Genomic DNA, 20,240 nt, shown 5'->3' with positions numbered 1-20,240 from the left:
CCAGCTGGAAAATATGTGACCAGGCTGTAAAACTTCCAAACCAGCTGAAACCGGCTGAAAAATACAGGAACTAGTGGTAAAAATGCTAGAACCGGTTGAAAAATTGTAGAACCGGCGGAAAGAACGCCTGAACCGGTTGAAATATGCCCAAACCGGATGGGAAACTGCTGAACCGATGGTGAAACGCCTGAACCGGCCGGTCGCCGGTGCGGTGCGGTGCCGGTCGCCGGTGTTATAGGATCAGCAAATGGTTTTTGAGTTTGGGCTTTGTGGATTTTGAGTTTTGGGCTTTATGGATTTTGGATTTTGGGCTATTAAATAAAGGGTGTTTTGTATATTGGTTTTAGGCTTGTGAATAAAGGGCTATTGAATAAAGGGTGTTTTGTATATTGGTTTTGGGCTTGTGAATAAAGGGCTATAAAATGAAATCCGACCAAACTAAGGAGACGAAGTGGTTGGGTTAAGACCACCTAGCAATATTTGAAGTCAGGACTCATGGTAAGCCTCGACCACACTAGCCCATACCTCGACCAAAATAAGAAAACGAGGGCGACTTCAAGAGTGCGTCTGTCGAGAGTACGACGTCGGTCTAATAGCCTGTTAAGTAAGCGTAACATGCATTGCATTTCCATATTCATTATCTCCGTCTTTAATTACTATATTGAACACGCAGTGCACGTGGTGGATGCATTATAGCTTGTGTACTGACCTGGCCGTGTGAATGCAGGACGACTCACGCACCACCAATTTAACGATGGGTGCCAGGAGATAACTTGATAATGGATCGGACGGTGACGAAATTAACAGCTGAAGACGTCCGAAGGAGATTCGACATACCGGATTACATTGGGATTCGAAAACCACGGATGAGGGGAACGCGTCGTTAACGGATCACGGTGAGACCGGGTGAAGTTATTGTGAGCTACTATCAACTTCTCTTGATCTACGGTTTCCATTAAACGAGCTATTGGTCTACTTGCTATCCATGTGGGAGACTTCACCGGTCAAATGTATGTAACATTTTATATGATCATCTCTACGGGAAGCGATTCGCCAAGCGCATAACTTGCATCCGAACCGAAGAGTCCATCTACTACCTCTTAGTTCGGAACTGTTCATTCGAGGCCGATATTTGCCTTCGGGTGACATCAGTGGAGGTGGGGGTTCGAGTTTCATTGGATTTCTTCAGTAGCCATAAAGGATGGGACACACCGTGTTACATACTTTCGAATCTTGGAGGCAACCGAATCTGAAAAATTCATCCCATGCACATTTAAAGGTAAAACGACCCTCAAAATGAATTCGAATTAATCATTCAAGTTCGATAACTAACCGAATTTATCATTTCGGATCAGGTGTAGATGAGATTCGTATACCCGGCGGGAATTGACCGGAAATGTGGAGTAATCTAAACGTTCTATGTAGCCTACCGCCAATGGCGTATGACTTGTCATATTCAGACGAGGTGGTCTGGTGGATACGTGATGTAATGCCAACGCCGGTAGGTACCGGTCATGGTGTTGGTGGGGTGTCGAGCACCGTGAAGCGCAACCTTTAGCGGTGACCCTCCTCGTGGTATTTCGAATTCCAAATGTAGCAAGGGAGGCAACGCCAGAGATGCATGGAAGGCCTCACGAGAGGCGGGCTACCGTCGCATATCATATGTGCCACCGGTTTACTCATGGGAGCACACCGAAAGTGTGAGTTCTCGGGTTGCATCCAGTGCCCATTTGAACTCAGAGAATAATGCTGGAACTACGCGTGGAAATAATTTTACCACAGGTAAAACTCATATATTGACGAGCAATGCATTTTCGCGGAACAGCTTACTTTGCGACTCAGAAATAAAAACTGACGATAATTCTACTTGCTAGGAACAGTGCCCGGTCCAAGGAGGAATCTTATAGTCAGTAGTTCAGAGGATGAGGAGGAACCAGATGCCCCCAGTAGCTCAGAGGACGACGAGGAACCAGATGCCCCCAGAAATGATCGAGGGAAGAAATCTTGACGACTCAAATAGCCCACATGAACAGCTAACGTCCTGCAACACAATATTGTATCTCACAGTCGACTTTTTTTGCCTGTTCAAATGGCGACTCATAATGTACACACAAATATTGTCACCCACATCTTTTTTACCGTCTGCAGTGTGCATCACTTCATCCTTTAATTGCTTCTTAAAAGAATCAAAAGTAGCTCGAGTATAGATAGATGCAGCCTGATTTGCATATTCGTTCAAGTGGGTATGAATGACTGGTTTGGTTACTTTCGTCATCACCTCTTCCTCGCCCTCTCGGTGCCGGATATTTGCAACTACCACTTCCATTTTTCCAAACAGCTCAAACAACTGCATTCCAACTTTTACATGAAGCCAGATTACGGAGTTTATACTTTCGCAACATTGGGTGCTTCTACAACCGGCAAAGAACTCACCATGGAGATATGCTTCTGCCCACATCTTTTTTTCATGTATATCTTGTTCACCCATTTGTTATTACTAACTTGGAATTTCTTCACGAGTGTTTCCCACCTTTCTTCGAACTCATTGGACGAGCACTTCATAAACATAATAGAGCAGAAATCTTTTGAAAATCCAAGGATGTCGATATTTTTTAGGCAATTTTTCATAATATGCCAACAGCACAAGCGGTGTTTCGAATTTGGGAGAGTGGGAGAGTATATCTCACAGCTTCGCACATCGCCGGGTCACCATCAGTGATAACTGACTTAGGGTGTTTGCCATACATCGCGCCAACTAAAGATTTCAATACCCACTCGTAAGACTCCACACACTCACTCGTCAACAATGCAAAACTAAACACTACTGTTTGTCGATGGTTATTCACTCCAACAAACACAACAATCGGCATCATGTACTGGTTGCTCTTGTATGTTGAATCAAACAATAATACATCTCCAAAGCAACTGTAGTCCGCACATGAGATGGAATCTGCCCAAAATAGTCTAACCAGCTACCCACCCTTATTTAAGTTATAATTGTAATGAAATAAGGGATCTCCCTTCACCTTGTTATCCATGAAAGCTAGCAGTGTGTTGGCATCAGTATCAATCGATTTCTCCTATCAAACCCCATATGATTATACAATTCTTTCTTCAAAAAACCAACGCTTGTGAAACCTCCAGCCCTATGTACAAAAACATCCATCACCTTGTATTTACAAACACCAACATCAACTAGGCTAGTAGCAAATTGCAAATCTTCTTCACTTACATTTCTATATGATCTTAAGAACATCGAGCTTGGATCCGGTACAAGTGGATGTGTGTGTTCCCCAATAAAATCCTTCACAACCCACAAATTTGATTCAAAATCATAACCAACTTCAAAACGGGCTTTACATTAAAACCTAGTGATGGGCTTCGACTCTCTGGATTCGATGTCACGTTTTATGGGTGTGACACTGTTTACATTTCGTTCACCGGCAGCTGAGCATAGAAATCTCCGCTTAACATGAACACCATTTGTACGCATTCTATAAGTATCTTTACGAATACCAAAATCGACTAACTTTGCATATTGATTGTAAATTGCGAAAGCCTCCTCAGTGGTCTTGAACTGCATAGAATAGAATGTTGCTTTGTCTGCTTCAAAAACTTTACTAGCCTCACATCCATTACTGTCTCTATCATTGTTCTCATGAATTTCAACATTTTCGCCCTCCCCCATAGATGTCACATCCACAAAATTACTATCCTTATATGTAAAACTATCAAAACATGCATTTCGAAGCCAGTCTTCTTCATCGTCAGAGAAGTGATTCATCATCAGATCGCAACATGAAACAAGTGCACTTTTAGCGCATATTCACTCAATTTCATACTCTACAAAGTAATCACAGTGGTAATAGTAAAAAAAAACATAAATGCTTGAATAGTAGAATGGTCATAACCAAATAACTATAGTGCTCAAACCATATACCACTTTGAAAATTTTCAATCTCAACTTCGTTTGATTCAATGTCAACTTCATTTGACATTAGAAACAATCAATATTCTTATTCATTTGACATTCGAGAAAAGCTTAACATGATACACCTTTCTAACCGTCATAATAATACTGCGCATCAGTTTTTAAATGAACAAAAGAGCAAATGTGTGTGATTTACGGTTCCCTAAACACTTTGCATTCAAATTGTCCAAATCACACACTATTCAATTGTGAAATTTTACCTAGACATGAAAAAGAGAAGGAGCCAAAAGAGAAATCAACTAACCTCATACTTAGAATTGTTGAAGATCAAAGTACACTATGAGAAATAAAGGCAAGGGTTCTCCAATTGAACGGATTTTAGTTCACACCATATGGAGGTTAGAGGGAGAGAAGATGTGTTGTTACTTTCTTATCCTTAACTATTCATTTTGCTTGTGACATACTCCTATTAAACTACTAGATGTAGCCTACTCCTATTAAACGACTAGATGTAACATACTTCTATTAAACTACTATATGTAATATATCATTTATAAGTATCCAACAACAAATGATATATTGTAATCAACTACATGAAAAATGAATTGAACCACTCCCATTGACACTAGAGAAAAGTTCTTACACTAGAAGTAAAAACCGATCAAATTCAATGTTTAAAAACTGTTAGAAGGTTTGTTTGTCCCCTTTGTTTTTCTAGGCTCCCCTTGTTTCTATTTCTAGGTATTTTGATCTTTTTTGTTTCTTCTTGTTTTAGGTTTCTCATTGTATTACACTAACGAAGGTGAACAAATCCGAAAACCACAATTTCAGTAATACAAACTCCGAACAAACTAAAAATGAGTCATTGAAAGCATGTCACTTATTTCAAGCAAGATGAAATACAGATACTTCAGATGGACCATGAGTCATTGAAAGCAGATCACTTATATATCAACCGGACAATGGGTAAGACATTCACAAACCAAATCTGAGCTGATTAATTATTTTCAGTTTTATACCCAAGATTAGAAAATATCCCTACGTGAAATATGGTCAGACACACTAGCTTTTCGGTATTTCTCAGGCTCTCTTCTGTAGGAAGAAAACAATTGGGCCTGTAGTCCTGTACACAATCAAAACAACAGACCAAGTGCTCAGCAAACATAATGGATTCCATCCTTCACATTTATAAAACAGTCAAATATATACCTAAATCAAAGTGGTAGTTAAGAAGTGAATATCAAAATACAATTCAGTTGTGTAACTTGAAATTACATGGCGAGGGGCAAAACAACAACCATACAACATCTGTTCCAATGGTACATACATCAACACTGCAAACTAAATGTTTGAAAGGCTGTTGATAAGTACTTTGTTACTGTGTAGGCATATGACTCAAACTAATTATTTATTGGGACTCGTTTTTCCTATATTCCAGGATGAGACTAAACAATCCTAATGTTGGACTCATAAGAGCAACTGTGAGATATCTCAAAGTGGATAGCTTACAATGGTACTATCATTTTCTCAAGCTCAGTGGAAAAACAACCTGAAAAAAGGAACAGAAAAGTTTCCACCTATACTACTGTTAGCCAATAGAGAAGAGTTTTCTCGACATCTACGACGGTGTGCAGTCACGAGTTCTTGCGCAAGGATCCTTGATCTAGTTCCAGCTTACTCTTAGTCTTCATTTTTGCTTTAACCCTTGACTTTGACATCAGTGTCTGTACTGTGTTTGCAAAATTCCCAACAGCCATTACAACCAGAAGGATCCCACAAACTGCTACCTACAAAAAGTATTACATAAGTAAAACATTATTCTACTAAATCAGCACTAGGGGAACAAATTAGCATCAAAAGAGAATGTGAAGCATAACCAACACTTGGTAAAATTCTATCACATGAAACTTCCTTACTTGCCATTCAGAGACAACGCCAACTAGTGCAGTTTTAAGTAGTAAGAGCCCAATGTATGCTTCGAAACCCTGAAAATAAAGGAAAATTCTAATAATAAGACAATAACGAAGTCCACACTCATCAATAATGTTAAACAACATTTCACTGAAACTGAGTTTCTGTTTACAGATAATTACCAACTTAATCATTTACATCTTCAAATTGTCAAAACACTGGAATTTATATTCACATGCTACACCATTTATTTATAATTGCATTGGATCACCAACCTACTACACTAGGTATATATATACGTGGTCAACCTATGCTATAAGAGTAAAGCAGTAGTAAACTTGACAAGCAATCACAAAAAATTTAAATAGATTACTGCAATTACTGTTAACATCTGAAAACAGTTAACTAGCTAACCATAAATTTACTATGAATGAGCTTCAAAGTTTCACAAGCCTTTATTGAACGGACCTAAATCATGTGGAGAATGTCACCGGTAACAAATAGATTCTTGTTAAGATTTTCTTTTGTGATAGAATCAAGCTCTTATCAGAAGGGGATCAATGGAGAAAAATGTAGACACTAGAATGGAGGAAACCCAGAGTGACATTTTTCTTGAATCAAAGAAAAATATGACAAAGCTGACACACCTGTAATATAAAAAGTATGGGGCACAAAATCCCCAATTGACCTTCTACACCAGCAGTTTCTCCCCATACGACATCCATTCTCTTTGCCTGAAAATTTTAGAGGAAGAAACCAAAACGATAAAAAAGCTAGGGCCACCAGAGATATCACATATGAAGAATGTCAAAGATGAGAAGAATGGGATCTGTGAAAAAGATTAACCAATCCCCACCACGAGAACCCTGTGTTTAAGAATCAGACAATTGGTTCATAAAATTATGGCAAACTTAAAAAGTTCCACAGCTACATTTAAGGTGTGGACATTCTCACAGGGGGATGAGCACATGGGAGAGCATTGGGAGTGCTCTCCTGTTGTACCATGTCTTGATTTAAATTTTTATTTGATTTTGTTTTCTTCCTTGCTTCTTTTATTCCTTGTAATAAAGTGCATTTCGTCCTACTCTAACAAATAAGAGTAATCCATCACATTAATAAAAAATTATCACCTACAATAAATTCCAAAGTTTCTAAAAATACTTGACAAGCAAAAATATTGACTGAAGAAAATCATTCCTAAAAATCCTCTGCTTCTTCAGAAAGGAAAAGGCCGGAGAATTTGTTGTAACTTGCAAATGGTTTCTTTGTTTGGGTCATCAGCTTCTCTCGCATGAGAGAGCACCGTCTACATGACTAAGGTTAGTTGTTATTATGTTATATCATGCGTAAAATGGTACATATACACTACTACAACCCCACGGAACCACCTAGAGCAGAAAAAGAAAAGCTTCCACCTATTTATTATTGCTTCCTCTTGAATGGAACTAACTACAAACCCTTACCCTTGAATCAAGAGGAAGCAATCACGTACAAACCACAACCATGATCCAAGTGCCCAACTAACTAGAGCAAAACGATTCTACTAATTAAGGTTCTTATTTGAAGAAATTTCATGAACTTATGAGTACAAACCCCTGAGGAACTAGATTAATGAGTTAAATAGGACAACAACTCTTTAAGAGTCATTTATATAACATGTACTATACATAATTATCTATAACCTATGCAATTAATCTTCCTCCAAACAGAACTTGGACAGATAATTGACCTGTAAGTCTGTAACCATCCAAGTTATTCAAACTTGGAAATCAGCTGAAAACTGAAACAACTCATTAGTTCTACGGTTCTACTTCTACCACATGCATATTTGCATACCGACCCCAAGCCCAACCAGTTAGGCATATGTCAACAGAATTACAAAACAACAATTTCATCTACTTGATCCTTAAACCCCAAATTCCAAAAAGAAATAAAACGTAAATAAAGGGGTTGATTGCTTACATGCAACGAGTGAAGAAGTAGCTCTGGCGAAAAGAAGAAGTGCTTGGGCACGTTGAAGAGAATGGAGTTGGGAAAAGAACATCTGGATGATAAATTTTTTGAGAGCGTTTCACAGTGAGAGAGAGATTTTTGGGAAGAGGGGCCTTTACGTTTTACCCTCACTGTTGTTGTTGACCTAAACTTAAACACCCGGTCACAAATTTTAAAAGGAGTGGTTCACAGCCCTGCGCACCTTATACACCCTCTATTATATTTACTTTGATCACTCAATCTACCAGAGTCGCCTCCTTTAAAACATTGGGCTCGGCTACAAAACATGTAAAAAGAAATGAAGCATGTATGTACTTAATCAATAGTTGAGAGAGAAAATGTAGTATACCTGACTAATTTATGGATCAGCAAAGGCCTGAGGTTATAAATTTTGTTCTCCCTTTTCTTTTCTGTGGGTTGAGACCAGCTATACAAAGATATAGCATTGCATTGGCAGAGCTAAAAAGGATCACATAACCGAAACAAACAAAACATTTCTGATTGACATCTATTAATAAAAGATCCGAGAACACTAGGAGCCCAGCTCACATCACAAGAGAAAGCATTATTAGAGACTTGAACCTTTACTTGCAGGACGGCTCAACTTACCTCCCACATACCAATTATGTCACATTCCTAATTTCGACAAAATTTGGAAAAATAATATTTGTTTCCGACTCTTCGATTTTCGAGATGTGATGCACTCTCAACTTCCAAAAACCCATAATCAGTTTAAATATGCGGATAATTAAAAACCAATAAAAATTTCAAATAAACTAAAGTCCTCTCCATTACCAAAAACTCACAAATATGATTAAATTATAAATCTCCTTTCAACAACTCTTTAATTATAATTACAACTGAAAATACAAAACAACATTTATCTCAACTGAAAAACAAAACATATCCGGAATGCGACGCTAACGCAAACCACAAGCAGCACCCAACCTTCTTCAACACTAAATCTGTAAAGACATATCAACTATGTTCATTTAATGAACACACCCGATAAGCAAACATGCAAATCGGGTCAGCATTATAAACAATGCTGGTGTAAGTAGCCCTAAAATACAAATCAAACTAATACATATATATACCCAATAAATAAAGCAGTTAGTTCATCCACCGAGGCGCCTTAACTTCCAACAACTAATACGACATTCTTAAATACAATAATTAAGGCAGGTAGTTTCTCCACTGAGGCTCCTTAACTTTCCACTAACCACACAACAAACCATACGCATCATAAATAAGGCATGTAGTCCCTCCATTGAGGCGCCCTTTAGCTTCCCAACAATAATACCAAGGCATTTAGTTCCTCACCGAGGCGTCTTAGGTTCTAACTAAATTAAAAATCAGCCAAACATATTTTATACTTATCGCATTTCATGCTCAATTACAAAGTGGGTCGTCTCTGCACCAGTAATTATTTTGACCCACCCTTCTGTAAAACTATATACAATCATATATTTAAAGATATATCATTAACCAACATATTACCATAATTATATTATTTAAGGCTTTCTTTGCGTGTCTCTAAAATCATGTCGTATCTATGTGTTATCTAGTTTCCCTGGCTACCACAATCGCTACCCAACGCCGAACATGTACATCCACATGCCTCCCCTCACATAATGAACCACTCCGTGCGTAGCTACCCTAAGCGGGATATCTCATACCAAGTAACCCTCACATGAAAGCCATTATGTGAGTACTGCCACTATTCAGCATAAAATATCGCGCGTCTCGTTCTAAATTTGCGAACGGAATAATCAAGCCACCATTCGCCGGAAGGGCCATTCAAATTTCACCGAAATGCGGAAGGGCCAATCACATTACTTACACCATAAGGGCCATTCAGATTCACTGAAATGCCCGAAGGGCCAATCATATCACATACGCCCATCACAAGGATTTTAAAGGATTAGTATCACATATCATATCACATACGCTAAGTTCTAGGATTTTCGTTACGTAATTTATTTAGGTGTCATACATTAGTATCTCATAACCATTTCACTCTATCACGTGCCAAATAAATTATTACACTAAACCACCATATTTGGAAAATCTTAATAATAATTCTTGTTCTATCTCATGCCAGTATACTTAATTGTACTGAAGCTCAACGTTTCTCGTTAGAATAAAAATACACATTATCACGTGCCAATACTATTCATTGTATGATATCCAAGCATCTCTATATAAAATCTCAAAACTTATTATTTCACGTGCCAATTCAATATATTTATGTGAACTCAATTCACCATCAGAGGCACGCATTATTTTCATTTGTGCATAATATAAATAGTATATAAATAATCAAAATATAAGTCCATTCCACCAAATATCAAAATGAAACGACTTTAAAAATAAATAACAACTCAAGTCCAAATATCACGCAAAATTATTCGAGTCCAAATCACAAGTTAGGTCAAACTGATCAACCATAAAAAAAAAAACCCCCAAAAACTAAAGTCCATGAATTTGAGTCCATGTGTAGTTTAATTCTCATAAAAACGTATATAGCTAAGTCTTATAAGAATTCCCTTTTAATTACGTGCCAATATTTATATGTTTTACACACTACTCACGCCAAATTTTAATTAGACAATGACAAACAAGGTTATACAATTTTGACAACATTTTATTACTACATTTGTCCATATTCTTAAATATGTGAAAATCTGGAAAAAATCAACATTCCACAGTCAACGATCAACGGTCAATGTCAAAGTCAACCCGTCATTTCCATGTTCAACAAGCTCATGGTCATAGCCATGGTTCATGGCTAAGGTCATAATTCATTTCATGGCTAAGGTAAAGGTGCATGACTCATGGGCTGATGGCTAAACTCATGGTTAAGGTCATGGTTCGGACCCAACTAGCCAAGCCTATGCCTCAACCAAAGATTCAAATAATGTTAGCCGGATCCAACATAAAAGGCAAACTAGAAACCGGCCCAACAATAGATTTAGCCCAACTAGAAAGATATAAAAGAAACAAATCCACTTAAAACAATAATGGCCCAGCCCACAAAAAAAAAAAATAAAACTGATCCATGTACACAAAAAATAGAACTGGCCCCAACAAAACTAAAGACTTTGGCACAAAGCCCAAAAACTAAAACTAGCCCAAACCAAACAGATTTTGGCCCAAGGCCCAACCGAATTAGACTTGCACTGGTAAGCTGGGGAGCACTAGATCCAAATCGCAGTCTTCCCCTCCACCACACCAATCACCACCACCTCCACTCATCACCCCTTCTCAACCAAGCGGTTAGGCTCCTAAAGAAAAACCCGACATCTTTAATTCACACCAACACCGGTTTTGGCAACTGTCGAGATCACTCTCCAACAGATCTCGACCGCCATTGCCGGCTGTTCAAGCTCCCCCACAGCCTTCATTCGACAGCCCTCATCCCTTAATCAAACCTCATAACCCCATCACCAATAATCCATTCAAATACACAACCAAAACCCCAACAACAAAGTTTGAATAAAACTGGGTGATTTCTTGTGGGCTGCCATTAACGATTTCTTCAAGCTTTGACAGCCCCTCTCCAGCACCCATCCAAACAACAATAACCAAACTTCAAAACTATATACACAACTATATACAAGTTCAATCCATAACATACAGGACGATTCTTTCCTTTGGGGCTTTAGCCGCCATTGACAGCTTCTCGAAGCTTCGACAGTTCAATAATTAAACAAACACTATACTAACATTTAACCCGTTTAACACTTCGACATTATAGCATAATAACTACAGAAAAAATGAACGAAACCTTAGACTCGACATTATAGCAGAATAACTACAGAAAAATGAACGAAACCTTAGACAGTATAATTTTGTCTATATACCCGTAAAACTTTGGATTCCGTGAAAAAGAAAAACTAAATACTCACCTGTATTAAAAGCTCCACGAATTCCTCATAGTCCAAATCGTTGTGCTCCAACGCTCTAGCAATCAAACTTTTATCTCCGCCTCCATTTTTATTTTATTTTTATCTAAAAACCCTATTCTCAGAAAAAATATGTATATATACCTTGGGTTTGAAACCTATGCCCAACACAGACTCGGGCCCATAAATCAGCCCCACATATCCCAAATCCAATCTAACAAATTTTAAATTAATAAATAAATAAATACGTATTTTAAATACGGGCATTACAAATTAAGTGAAGCAACTGACTCAGCAGCTGCTAGGCATTCATGTCCAATACATTATAAAAGAGGATATACCTTATGCATGGAACCACTTGAAGGAACCGTGAAGTTGAATATTGATGGTTCAGTAGGTACTGATTCAGCTGGATATGGGGGGTGCACTAAGAGACCATACAGGTGAAGTTCTTCTCGCCTACACAGGTAGTAACACAAGCAAATCAATCCTAGTTCAAGAATTGGAAGCTATATATAAGAGCAGGATTACAAGCCTGCAACATGATGGGTGTGAAGAAGTTAGAAGTGGCATCTGACTCTCTCAACGCAGTCAATTGAATTAAAAACAGGGAGGCTCCACCTTGGTAGTGTTTGAATTTGGTTAGAGTGATACAGGGCATTAGTGAATCTTTTGAGTCAATCTCATTTTGTCATGTCTTTAGGGAAACCAATAGGGCCACTGATCACTTAGCTTCCCTGTCTAGTTCTTTTGATGCAAGTGCAGTGTACTTTGTTCCTCATCTGGGGATTGAGTTGAACAATATTGTAGCAGAGTAGAAACTGAATAGGTTGAATACAAAACATGTTCAATAAATTCTGGTGAGGGTCTGCCTAACCCTAGCTTAACCTAAAAAAAAAATCTATTAATAAAAGTATGCAAATTGCAAAGTGGCCACAAAATCATAGTAACACGCAAATAATTTAAAAATACCAGCCACAATAATGATAATATGTAAAAGACATTTGATAAATTCAAAGAGGACTAATATTATACATTATAAATGAGCACAAACAAGATAATATGTTACAAACCAGGCAATGAAGTATGCACAGGGCCAGAAAAATCTCAACCCGCACTTATTATGCTTGTTTACAGGTAGGGTCTCGTTATCTCCACCAATAATGGGCATAGTCTTTAGCTATTGTCAAGATCACTGAAATTGCATAAACCGAAGTTGACTTTGTATATTGGTAGAAACAAATTCATATGTTGATTGAAAGCATAAATCTATTCAACAAATGTGTTCAGAAATTTTACATGCAGACTGAAAACACTTCTACTTCTCAAAATTCTTACTTCCAAATTTACTTGTAATCTCTTAGCAGAAACTAAACAGAATTTTCATGTGTTATAGTTTTGAGAAGAAGGATGAACGCTAAGTGCGAAATTAAAATGCAACCCAACAGAGCAAAAAACGAATACTTTGGTAGGAAATTTGTATCCTAGGATGAGTAGAATTTGATATGTTAGGTTTGATTATTTGGGCTCGGTTTGGCTTTGGCCTCAGTTAACTCCAAACTTCAACCAACGGTAATAGCAATTACATTAATGAAGAAAGAAATCAACAAACCAATTGTTTGACCAACTTAGTGGGGAAGTCCTCAAGGGATAAGATCGTAACCAGATAGTATCTATCCCAGATTTCTATTTTTTTTTCTTTTTTAATATTTAGGCGGTTAAGGCAAACCCACACTGGTTAACCCTAGCCCAAAGGCTTACATTGTTGGAAGACTCATTAACTCTGAAAGGAACCTAACCCGAAGGCTCACCAACCCCAAAGGGAATCTAGTTGGAAGGGTCTCGCTGCGCCACTTTGAGTAGACCCAACCGCCTCCACCTTGACCCACCTATCATAACAGCACTATGTTTTTAGCCCGAAGACTCACTTGGCCCAAAAGCCTATTACATAATTACACAAGAAATAAATCCCAACCAATACTTAGTGGGATTCGAACTTGCAACCTCTCCCATAAAAAGAATACTATACCATCCTTGATTTGAGCTTTGTCAAAGGTGTTGGTGCTTTTATGGCACGCCAGCTTTAGGAAATTTGTGATGCTAAAGTCCGCCTTGTAACTTGCATGAATACACCACTATGCTAAATGGACGAAAAAAAAAAAAAAATAAATAATAATAATAATAATTTTAATCGATGTACTAATTGAACTAATTTTTTTGTAAAACCTTGTGAACCAACCTCCACCAGACCGCTGACACAACGACACATGACACCCTTTCTATACACTATATAAAACTGATATTCAGCTAGCATAAATGAATTTCCATCAATAGCTTTTTTTTTTAAAAGATGCTGGGATTTTGTAGATCCCCATCTGTATTATAACCTTTCATAAGTTTTTTTTTTTTTTTTTTTTGAAGAAGTTAGAGGTTTTGGCAGACCTCAACCTGTATTGATTACCTTCTCAAGTACATGGTTCCCACCCTATCCATCTCTACCAGAGTCAGCTCTGCTATCTAATGGTGGCGAAAAAGAAAGAGATACTTTCATCCCAAGTCTTACACAATTTAGAAAGGTAGTCCGCCACCGATTACCTTCCCCCGCAAATATGGTTTACATCTAGCTCCTCAAATCGGTTTCTAAACACCGCAAAGGACGCAAACAATATTGTCACAGCATTACCATGGTGCTCTCTCCCTCCCATTCAAAATGTTGATCGCTCGGTGAGTCGTAACACACGATAATTTTCTTGTACCCTTTATCAATGGGCTGCCTTCAAACCTTCCACTATAGCTCGCGGTTCTTGGCCAATCATCGATTTACTCGGGATGAACCAGTAAACGCCATTTCTACATTACCTTGCCAATCCTCAACACCCCCAAAGCCATTGTACTCACCCCTCTTTGCTCCATCGGTGTTCAACATAATCACGTCTTCTGGCTGGATTGAGCCATTTGATCCATGTAGCATGCTTAGACTTCGAATCTCACTTCAATGTTCAACCTTGACATTAGCACTCTCAATTCAATAGAGTCTTCAACCTCTACTAACCTCCTCCGAAGATACGGTGCATATCATTAACAATCTTGTTACAAAGTTCCTGAGTTGTATACTTCATCTGCTTCATTCTCCGCCTTCCTCTTTCTGCCCAGATCTCATGTATTGTAGCTGCCACAAAGGTTCTCCACACTTCGCTCTTTGTGGTGTTCGTCCTGCATTTCCGGAAGATACCATACCATTCAGTGGTCGAGTCCTTAACACATCCACCCATTCCTATTACTTTCTTAACCTTACTCCACACCTCCTTAGAAAACGGGCAATCAAAATAGAGGTGTTTCGAATATTCAGCTGAGCAGTCACACAGGCAACAACTCGAATGGCTCAACACCTTCTTCCTTATTAATCTATCCTGAGTTGGTAGTGAACCCACAAATAATTGCCACATAGTAAAAGAGTGTTTAGGAACCACCAACTTCCCCCAAACAATCTTGTACCATTTAACCTCCTCCCTAATCTTTCTCATAGCCATGTACGCAGACTTGGATGTATAGTCTCCTGTGACTGAGGGGGTCCAAACAACTCTATCCCTTTCAACAAAGTTATTGATTTGGACTTGTAGAATCTTCTTTCTCAAATCCTCATCCTCTATGTTCCTGATTCTATCATTCCACCTCCCCTCAGATATAACATGACTAACTTTTGTATCTATTGGAAAGTCAAAGAGGTTTCTAACAGAAGGTTGCAGCCACAAAGGTACCTCTGTTAGCCACGGATCATGCCAGAACCAGGTATCCTCTCCATTCGCTATAACATACTTGATATATTTCCTAGCCATTTTTCTGTGTTGCAAGATACCCCTCCACACCCAAGAGCAGTCACTTGGCACTTTCATTGTCCAGAAGAATTTGTCCTTAATCTGCTGCCTCCATGTCCACTCCACCCAAATAGATTGGTCCTTTGCAGTAATCCTATAAATCAATCCACGCAAGAAGCGAGTTCCATGTTCTCGGGTCAACAATACCTAACCCACCTTGTTCTTTTTAGAGTACCTCGGGACATCATGACTCGATGGTGCATTTTATGTTTCATGTCCGGACACGCCCATAAGAACCTATTACAAATCTTTTGCTACCTTATCAAGGACTGTTTAGGAAGGACAAAAGACCGCGCCCAATACACTTGGAAAGACGTAAGAACAGATTTGATAAGTTCTAGTCTTCCTGCCTTTGACAAACATCTATTTTTCCAGTCTTCTATTCTACCAGTCATTCTTTCAATCAGTGGAAGACATTCTTTAACCCCCAATCTAGAAGAGGTAAGAGGGAGCCCCAAATATGTAACTGGAGGGATAGCCAATGCCACATCCATGACTGCAGCCAGCTCATTACTCTCTATATAACTCGTACTACCCGAGAGTAGAGTTGTTTTAGAGTTACTTAGATGAAGACACATTTTGCTCGAAAGCAAAAGAATCAAGGATGTCTTTAATAGCTTCCAACGGGCTACCTCACCTTTTACAATAAACAATCACATCATCTCATGGAAGCTCAAGTGAGTTAGACCAAGCTTCTTGCATTTTGAGTGGGCAGATAAAGACTTTGTAACCAACCCCTTCTGAAGCAATCCACTTAACACCTCCATCACCAACACAAACAAGAAAGGGGATACTGGATCACCTTGACGAAGCCCCTTTTTACCAGCAAAAAAACCTTCAGAGGATCCATTAATCAATAAAGAGTAAGATGGAGAGGAATAGCACATCTTCACCCAATTAATGAATACATGAGGAAATCTGAATCTATGTAAAATCAACTCCAAAGCCTTCCAGTTAACTGAGTCGTAAGCTTTCTTTATGTCCAGCTTAATGGCACATCTCTTTGTTCCATGCTTTCTATTATATCCTCTCATAAGTTCATGTGCAAGGAGCAAATTGTCTTGAATCTTCCTTCAGGGAACAAAAGCAGCTTGAGTTGCGGTTATCAGCTCAGGCAGGTACATCTTTAACCTGTTTGTTAGTACCTTTGCTACACATTTATACATAGTATTACAACATGCAATAGGCCTAAACTGTTCAACTGATGCAGGAGCTAAGCATTTCGGAATTAAACACAGGTGAGTTGCATTTATACCTCTATACATAGTACTACTCGCGAAAATATATTTCACTGCATGAATAAAATCTTCCCCTATAAGATCCCAGCTCTTCTTAAAGAAGAATGCATTGAAGCCATCAGGTCCAGGGGCCTTACTCTCCCCCATAGAAAATAAGGCTAGCTTGATCTCTTCACTTGAGATTTCTAGAGAAAGCGCTTGTGCTTGACCTTGATCCAGTTCCTTCAGCACTATATCTTCAAGAATCTGGCTAGGGCAAGAGTATTGCTCCTCCTTACCTAGAAGGTCAGTGTAGTAAGAGACAAAGGCTTCAGAGACTTGTACTTGCCCCTCTCTTCTATTCCCTTGGGCATCCTTAACTACCCAAATGCTATTCCTGTTCTTCTTCTCTTTTAGAGCATTGTGAAAGAAGGAGTTCCCTTTGTCTCCATAAGTTAACCACTCTGTGTTGGTTTTACTCGAAGTTTCCTCTTCCTCAATCTGCATAAGGAAACACAATTGAGCCCTAGCTTCTTTTTCTTTACAGCAGAGATTCACATCAAACGGCGTTTGTTGGAGAAGTTTCTGTATAGAATCAAGCTGCTTTCTAGCCCTTTCAGTGTTCTTTTGAAAATCTGTGGAGCTTATCTTGGGCCACCTCTTAAGCAATTGCTTAAGATTTCTAAGCTTCTTGACAAACATGAACGACGGATTGCCACACTTCTGAATATTCCAGGCTTCACTCAATGTAGCAGGAAACTCTGGTATTGCTAACCAGTAATTACAGAATCTAAAAGGAGGCTTACATCTAACTCCATCTGAGAATGACAAGACTACAGGTGAGTGGTCAGATATTCCCTGAGTAAGGAACTCGACCGACGAGTTCTGAAATTCCACTGACCAATCTGCATTAACCAAACATCTGTCTATCTTTGAGTATTTTCTGGTTTGAGCATCTCCAAAGCTAGACCATGTGAAAAAACACCCTGAGGCCTTGTGATCATACAGACTAGAATTGTTTAAACAGTTGACAAAAGGAGCTGTTTCTCTAGGGTGAACTAATTCACCTCCCACTCTCTCAGACGAAAGCAAAACATTATTAAAGTCTCCCATCACACACCATGGTTCTTTAATACTTCTTCCCATGCATACTAATTCCTCCCATAAGACTAGCCTCTCGATCATTATTACTAGCATATATCACCGTCGTGAGGAACTCGTGTTGTCATGTGCAACATAGTAACTCGCGAATGAATAAACCGAGAACTTTCTACCGTTTTTTGAACTTTAAGCAAACTAGTATTCCAACTCAACCATATTCGACCATAACAATCGCTAGAGTAATTGTTAATGAACTCCCATGAAGGACAACACATCTGTGATATGACATCAAACTTGTCCATCTTCACCTTAGTTTCTAGCAATCCCAAAAACGCAAGTTTATTTTCAATTCTGAACTTGTTCACTTGTTCCTTTTATTCTTCTCATTAATACCTCTAATATTCCAACTACTAAGAACTATCATCTATTATATCTTTTCTTCTTGTTCCCCGACCCTTGGCCTTGTGACCGCCCTTTCCTTGAGATTTCTGACCACTAGACTGAGAACTTTGACTCTGGCTCTAGCTCTGGCCCTGAGACTGAGATTGTGCTCGTGATCTTGTGGTAGCACCAGACATAGTAGAGGATACTTCCCCTGGCAGTACTTGATCCTTGAAAAGTTCCTGCTCTGGCTCCGATAGGTTATCCTCCAAGTCCCCTTCCACACCAGCTAGAGTGAGAAACATATTTCTACCATTATCATAATTCTCTCGTTGCTCGCCCAACTGATCATCAGTAACCACTCCCTCTACATTAGGCATTATTGGACCAGTGCCATTACTTGGACACAGACGACACTGACCATTAGACTCTTGGTCTTCCCGTCTCGTGAGATTTCTGATAGAGGAAGACACAATAGGAGAGTTCTGTCTTCTGTTACTCCTAGTCACACTTTCCCATCCTCCAACCGCCGAGAGGTCCGGTCGCTAACAACATTATTCGGATAAGTTCCCACCATCGATGTAGTAGCACCTGCTGCTTGTACAAATGTTGCTGGATCTACCCTGTTTGAAGGTACACTCACATGAGAGTTGTTAGTTCTATCCCCTAACAACCCATTTAACACATTAGAGTGTATATTGTTGGTGCCCGGAGTAACCAACAAAGGTCTAATATTAGTATGTCTCCCTGGTGTATTGACAATGTCAACTTCCCTCTCACCTGATCCCTCAATCGCCAATACTTGATTTCTAACAATCCCAGTAGCTGTGCTCGGTACATTTCTAGCAACAAGTTCAATATTCTGTGGTGTAAGATCCACAAAGAATTGATTAGCATTGCTTATCTGAGCTACCGGTGAGCGAGAGCATGATGGCTGCATTTCTGGTACTAAAGTCGATCTATATTCCTCTCATTCACCCTCATTTTGTACCACTCTTTGCTGCCATTGTTCTTCATCTTCTCTGTCACATCTACTTGCTTTATGACCAAATCTGTTACAAATTTCACAAACTGGTGGTTTCCAAGGGTACTCAATACCTATTTTCACCACTCTATTACCCACATCAACCGGTACAAATGAAGGGTAGTCAAATGAGCTTGAAATCGTGACACATACCTTCGCAAAGTCTAACCTTTTTTTCTTTGATGTGGCATCATCCATACACTGTGGTCCTCCCACCAGGCTTGCAAGAAAGGAAAGACCTTTGAAAGTCCATAACTCCTTTGGAACATTAGACAACTTAACCCATATAGGTATGGTTTGAATCCTGTTGCGAAGAGTCTCTACCTCAACAGACCAAGACCTGATAACGAAAATCTTGCCAGCTATAAACAGTGGTCCTCCTTCTAGTACCATCAGTTTATCTTCTTCTAATGCAAACGTCATAAAGAACAGGTCTCTGTCTGTAGTAATCTCCATTGTACCTTTTAGTTTCCATTTCTTAGTCAGAATATTCTTCACATACGGAAATGCCATCCTTTTATCCATAAAATAGCCTACAAGAACATTCTTCCACTCTTCTATGCCTTCTTCTATGATGTCCCTTGGAGCCTGAGCAATTCCATTGTTGTAGCTTGGAGTAAAGCTTTGTAAAGCTGTAGTATTTGTTGAAGAAGAATTACGGAACAACTCACTCCATGAAAGATTAGTATGAGTCGTACCTTCCATGATGTATATAAAGAGCAGGTTAAAACTTTCTCTTCCCCGTCGTGTAGCTGGTTTTTCTTACTACAAAAGGAAGTTATTTCTTACGTAGATGAGATAAGAATTATCCACCAACCATTACATACTATTCTAGGTAATAGTTAGGTGCACTGGAACAGGAATAAGTTATGTTAAGTTACTTCCTGTCGCCAGTAACTT

General features: G+C 38.9%; 3 protein-coding genes and 1 long non-coding RNA gene across 5 annotated transcripts; all 4 read right to left on the bottom strand.

Annotated features, from left to right (window-relative positions):
- Window positions 1-5,116: 5,116 nt before the first annotated feature.
- LOC147481483 (uncharacterized) lies at window positions 5,117-13,422 on the bottom strand. Of its 2 annotated transcripts, XR_015204598.1 has the most exons (7): window positions 13,207-13,422; window positions 12,084-12,201; window positions 8,184-8,261; window positions 7,805-8,111; window positions 6,490-6,576; window positions 5,848-5,916; window positions 5,117-5,718 (listed from the first exon to the last, which is right to left on the bottom strand). It is a non-coding gene; the product is annotated as an uncharacterized LOC147481483 (long non-coding RNA). The 2 variants fall into 2 exon arrangements; XR_015204597.1 differs by lacking the exons at window positions 12,084-12,201; window positions 13,207-13,422 and having other exon boundaries at window positions 8,184-8,318.
- Window positions 13,423-14,789: 1,367 nt separating this feature from the next.
- Window positions 14,790-15,578, bottom strand: LOC147481482 (uncharacterized). The gene has a single exon (XM_086578949.1). The coding sequence runs from the start codon at window positions 15,576-15,578 to the stop codon at window positions 14,790-14,792; it is 789 nt and encodes a 262-aa protein (XP_086435075.1).
- Window positions 15,579-16,270: 692 nt separating this feature from the next.
- Window positions 16,271-16,651, bottom strand: LOC147481481 (secreted RxLR effector protein 78-like). The gene has a single exon (XM_086578948.1). The coding sequence runs from the start codon at window positions 16,649-16,651 to the stop codon at window positions 16,271-16,273; it is 381 nt and encodes a 126-aa protein (XP_086435074.1).
- A 2,635-nt stretch (window positions 16,652-19,286) lies between these two features.
- On the bottom strand, window positions 19,287-20,045 carry LOC147481480 (uncharacterized). The gene has a single exon (XM_086578947.1). It carries the CDS (start codon window positions 20,043-20,045, stop codon window positions 19,287-19,289), a length of 759 nt encoding a protein of 252 aa, XP_086435073.1.
- Between the last annotated feature and the right edge of the window lie 195 nt (window positions 20,046-20,240).

The sequence above is a fragment of the Coptis chinensis genome, chromosome 8, assembly GCF_015680905.1.
Source record: "Coptis chinensis isolate HL-2020 chromosome 8, ASM1568090v1, whole genome shotgun sequence".
Classification (NCBI taxonomy): domain Eukaryota; kingdom Viridiplantae; phylum Streptophyta; class Magnoliopsida; order Ranunculales; family Ranunculaceae; genus Coptis; species Coptis chinensis.
Note: the sequence above shows the minus strand (reverse complement) of the source record. Positions and strands in the feature narration are given on the sequence as shown.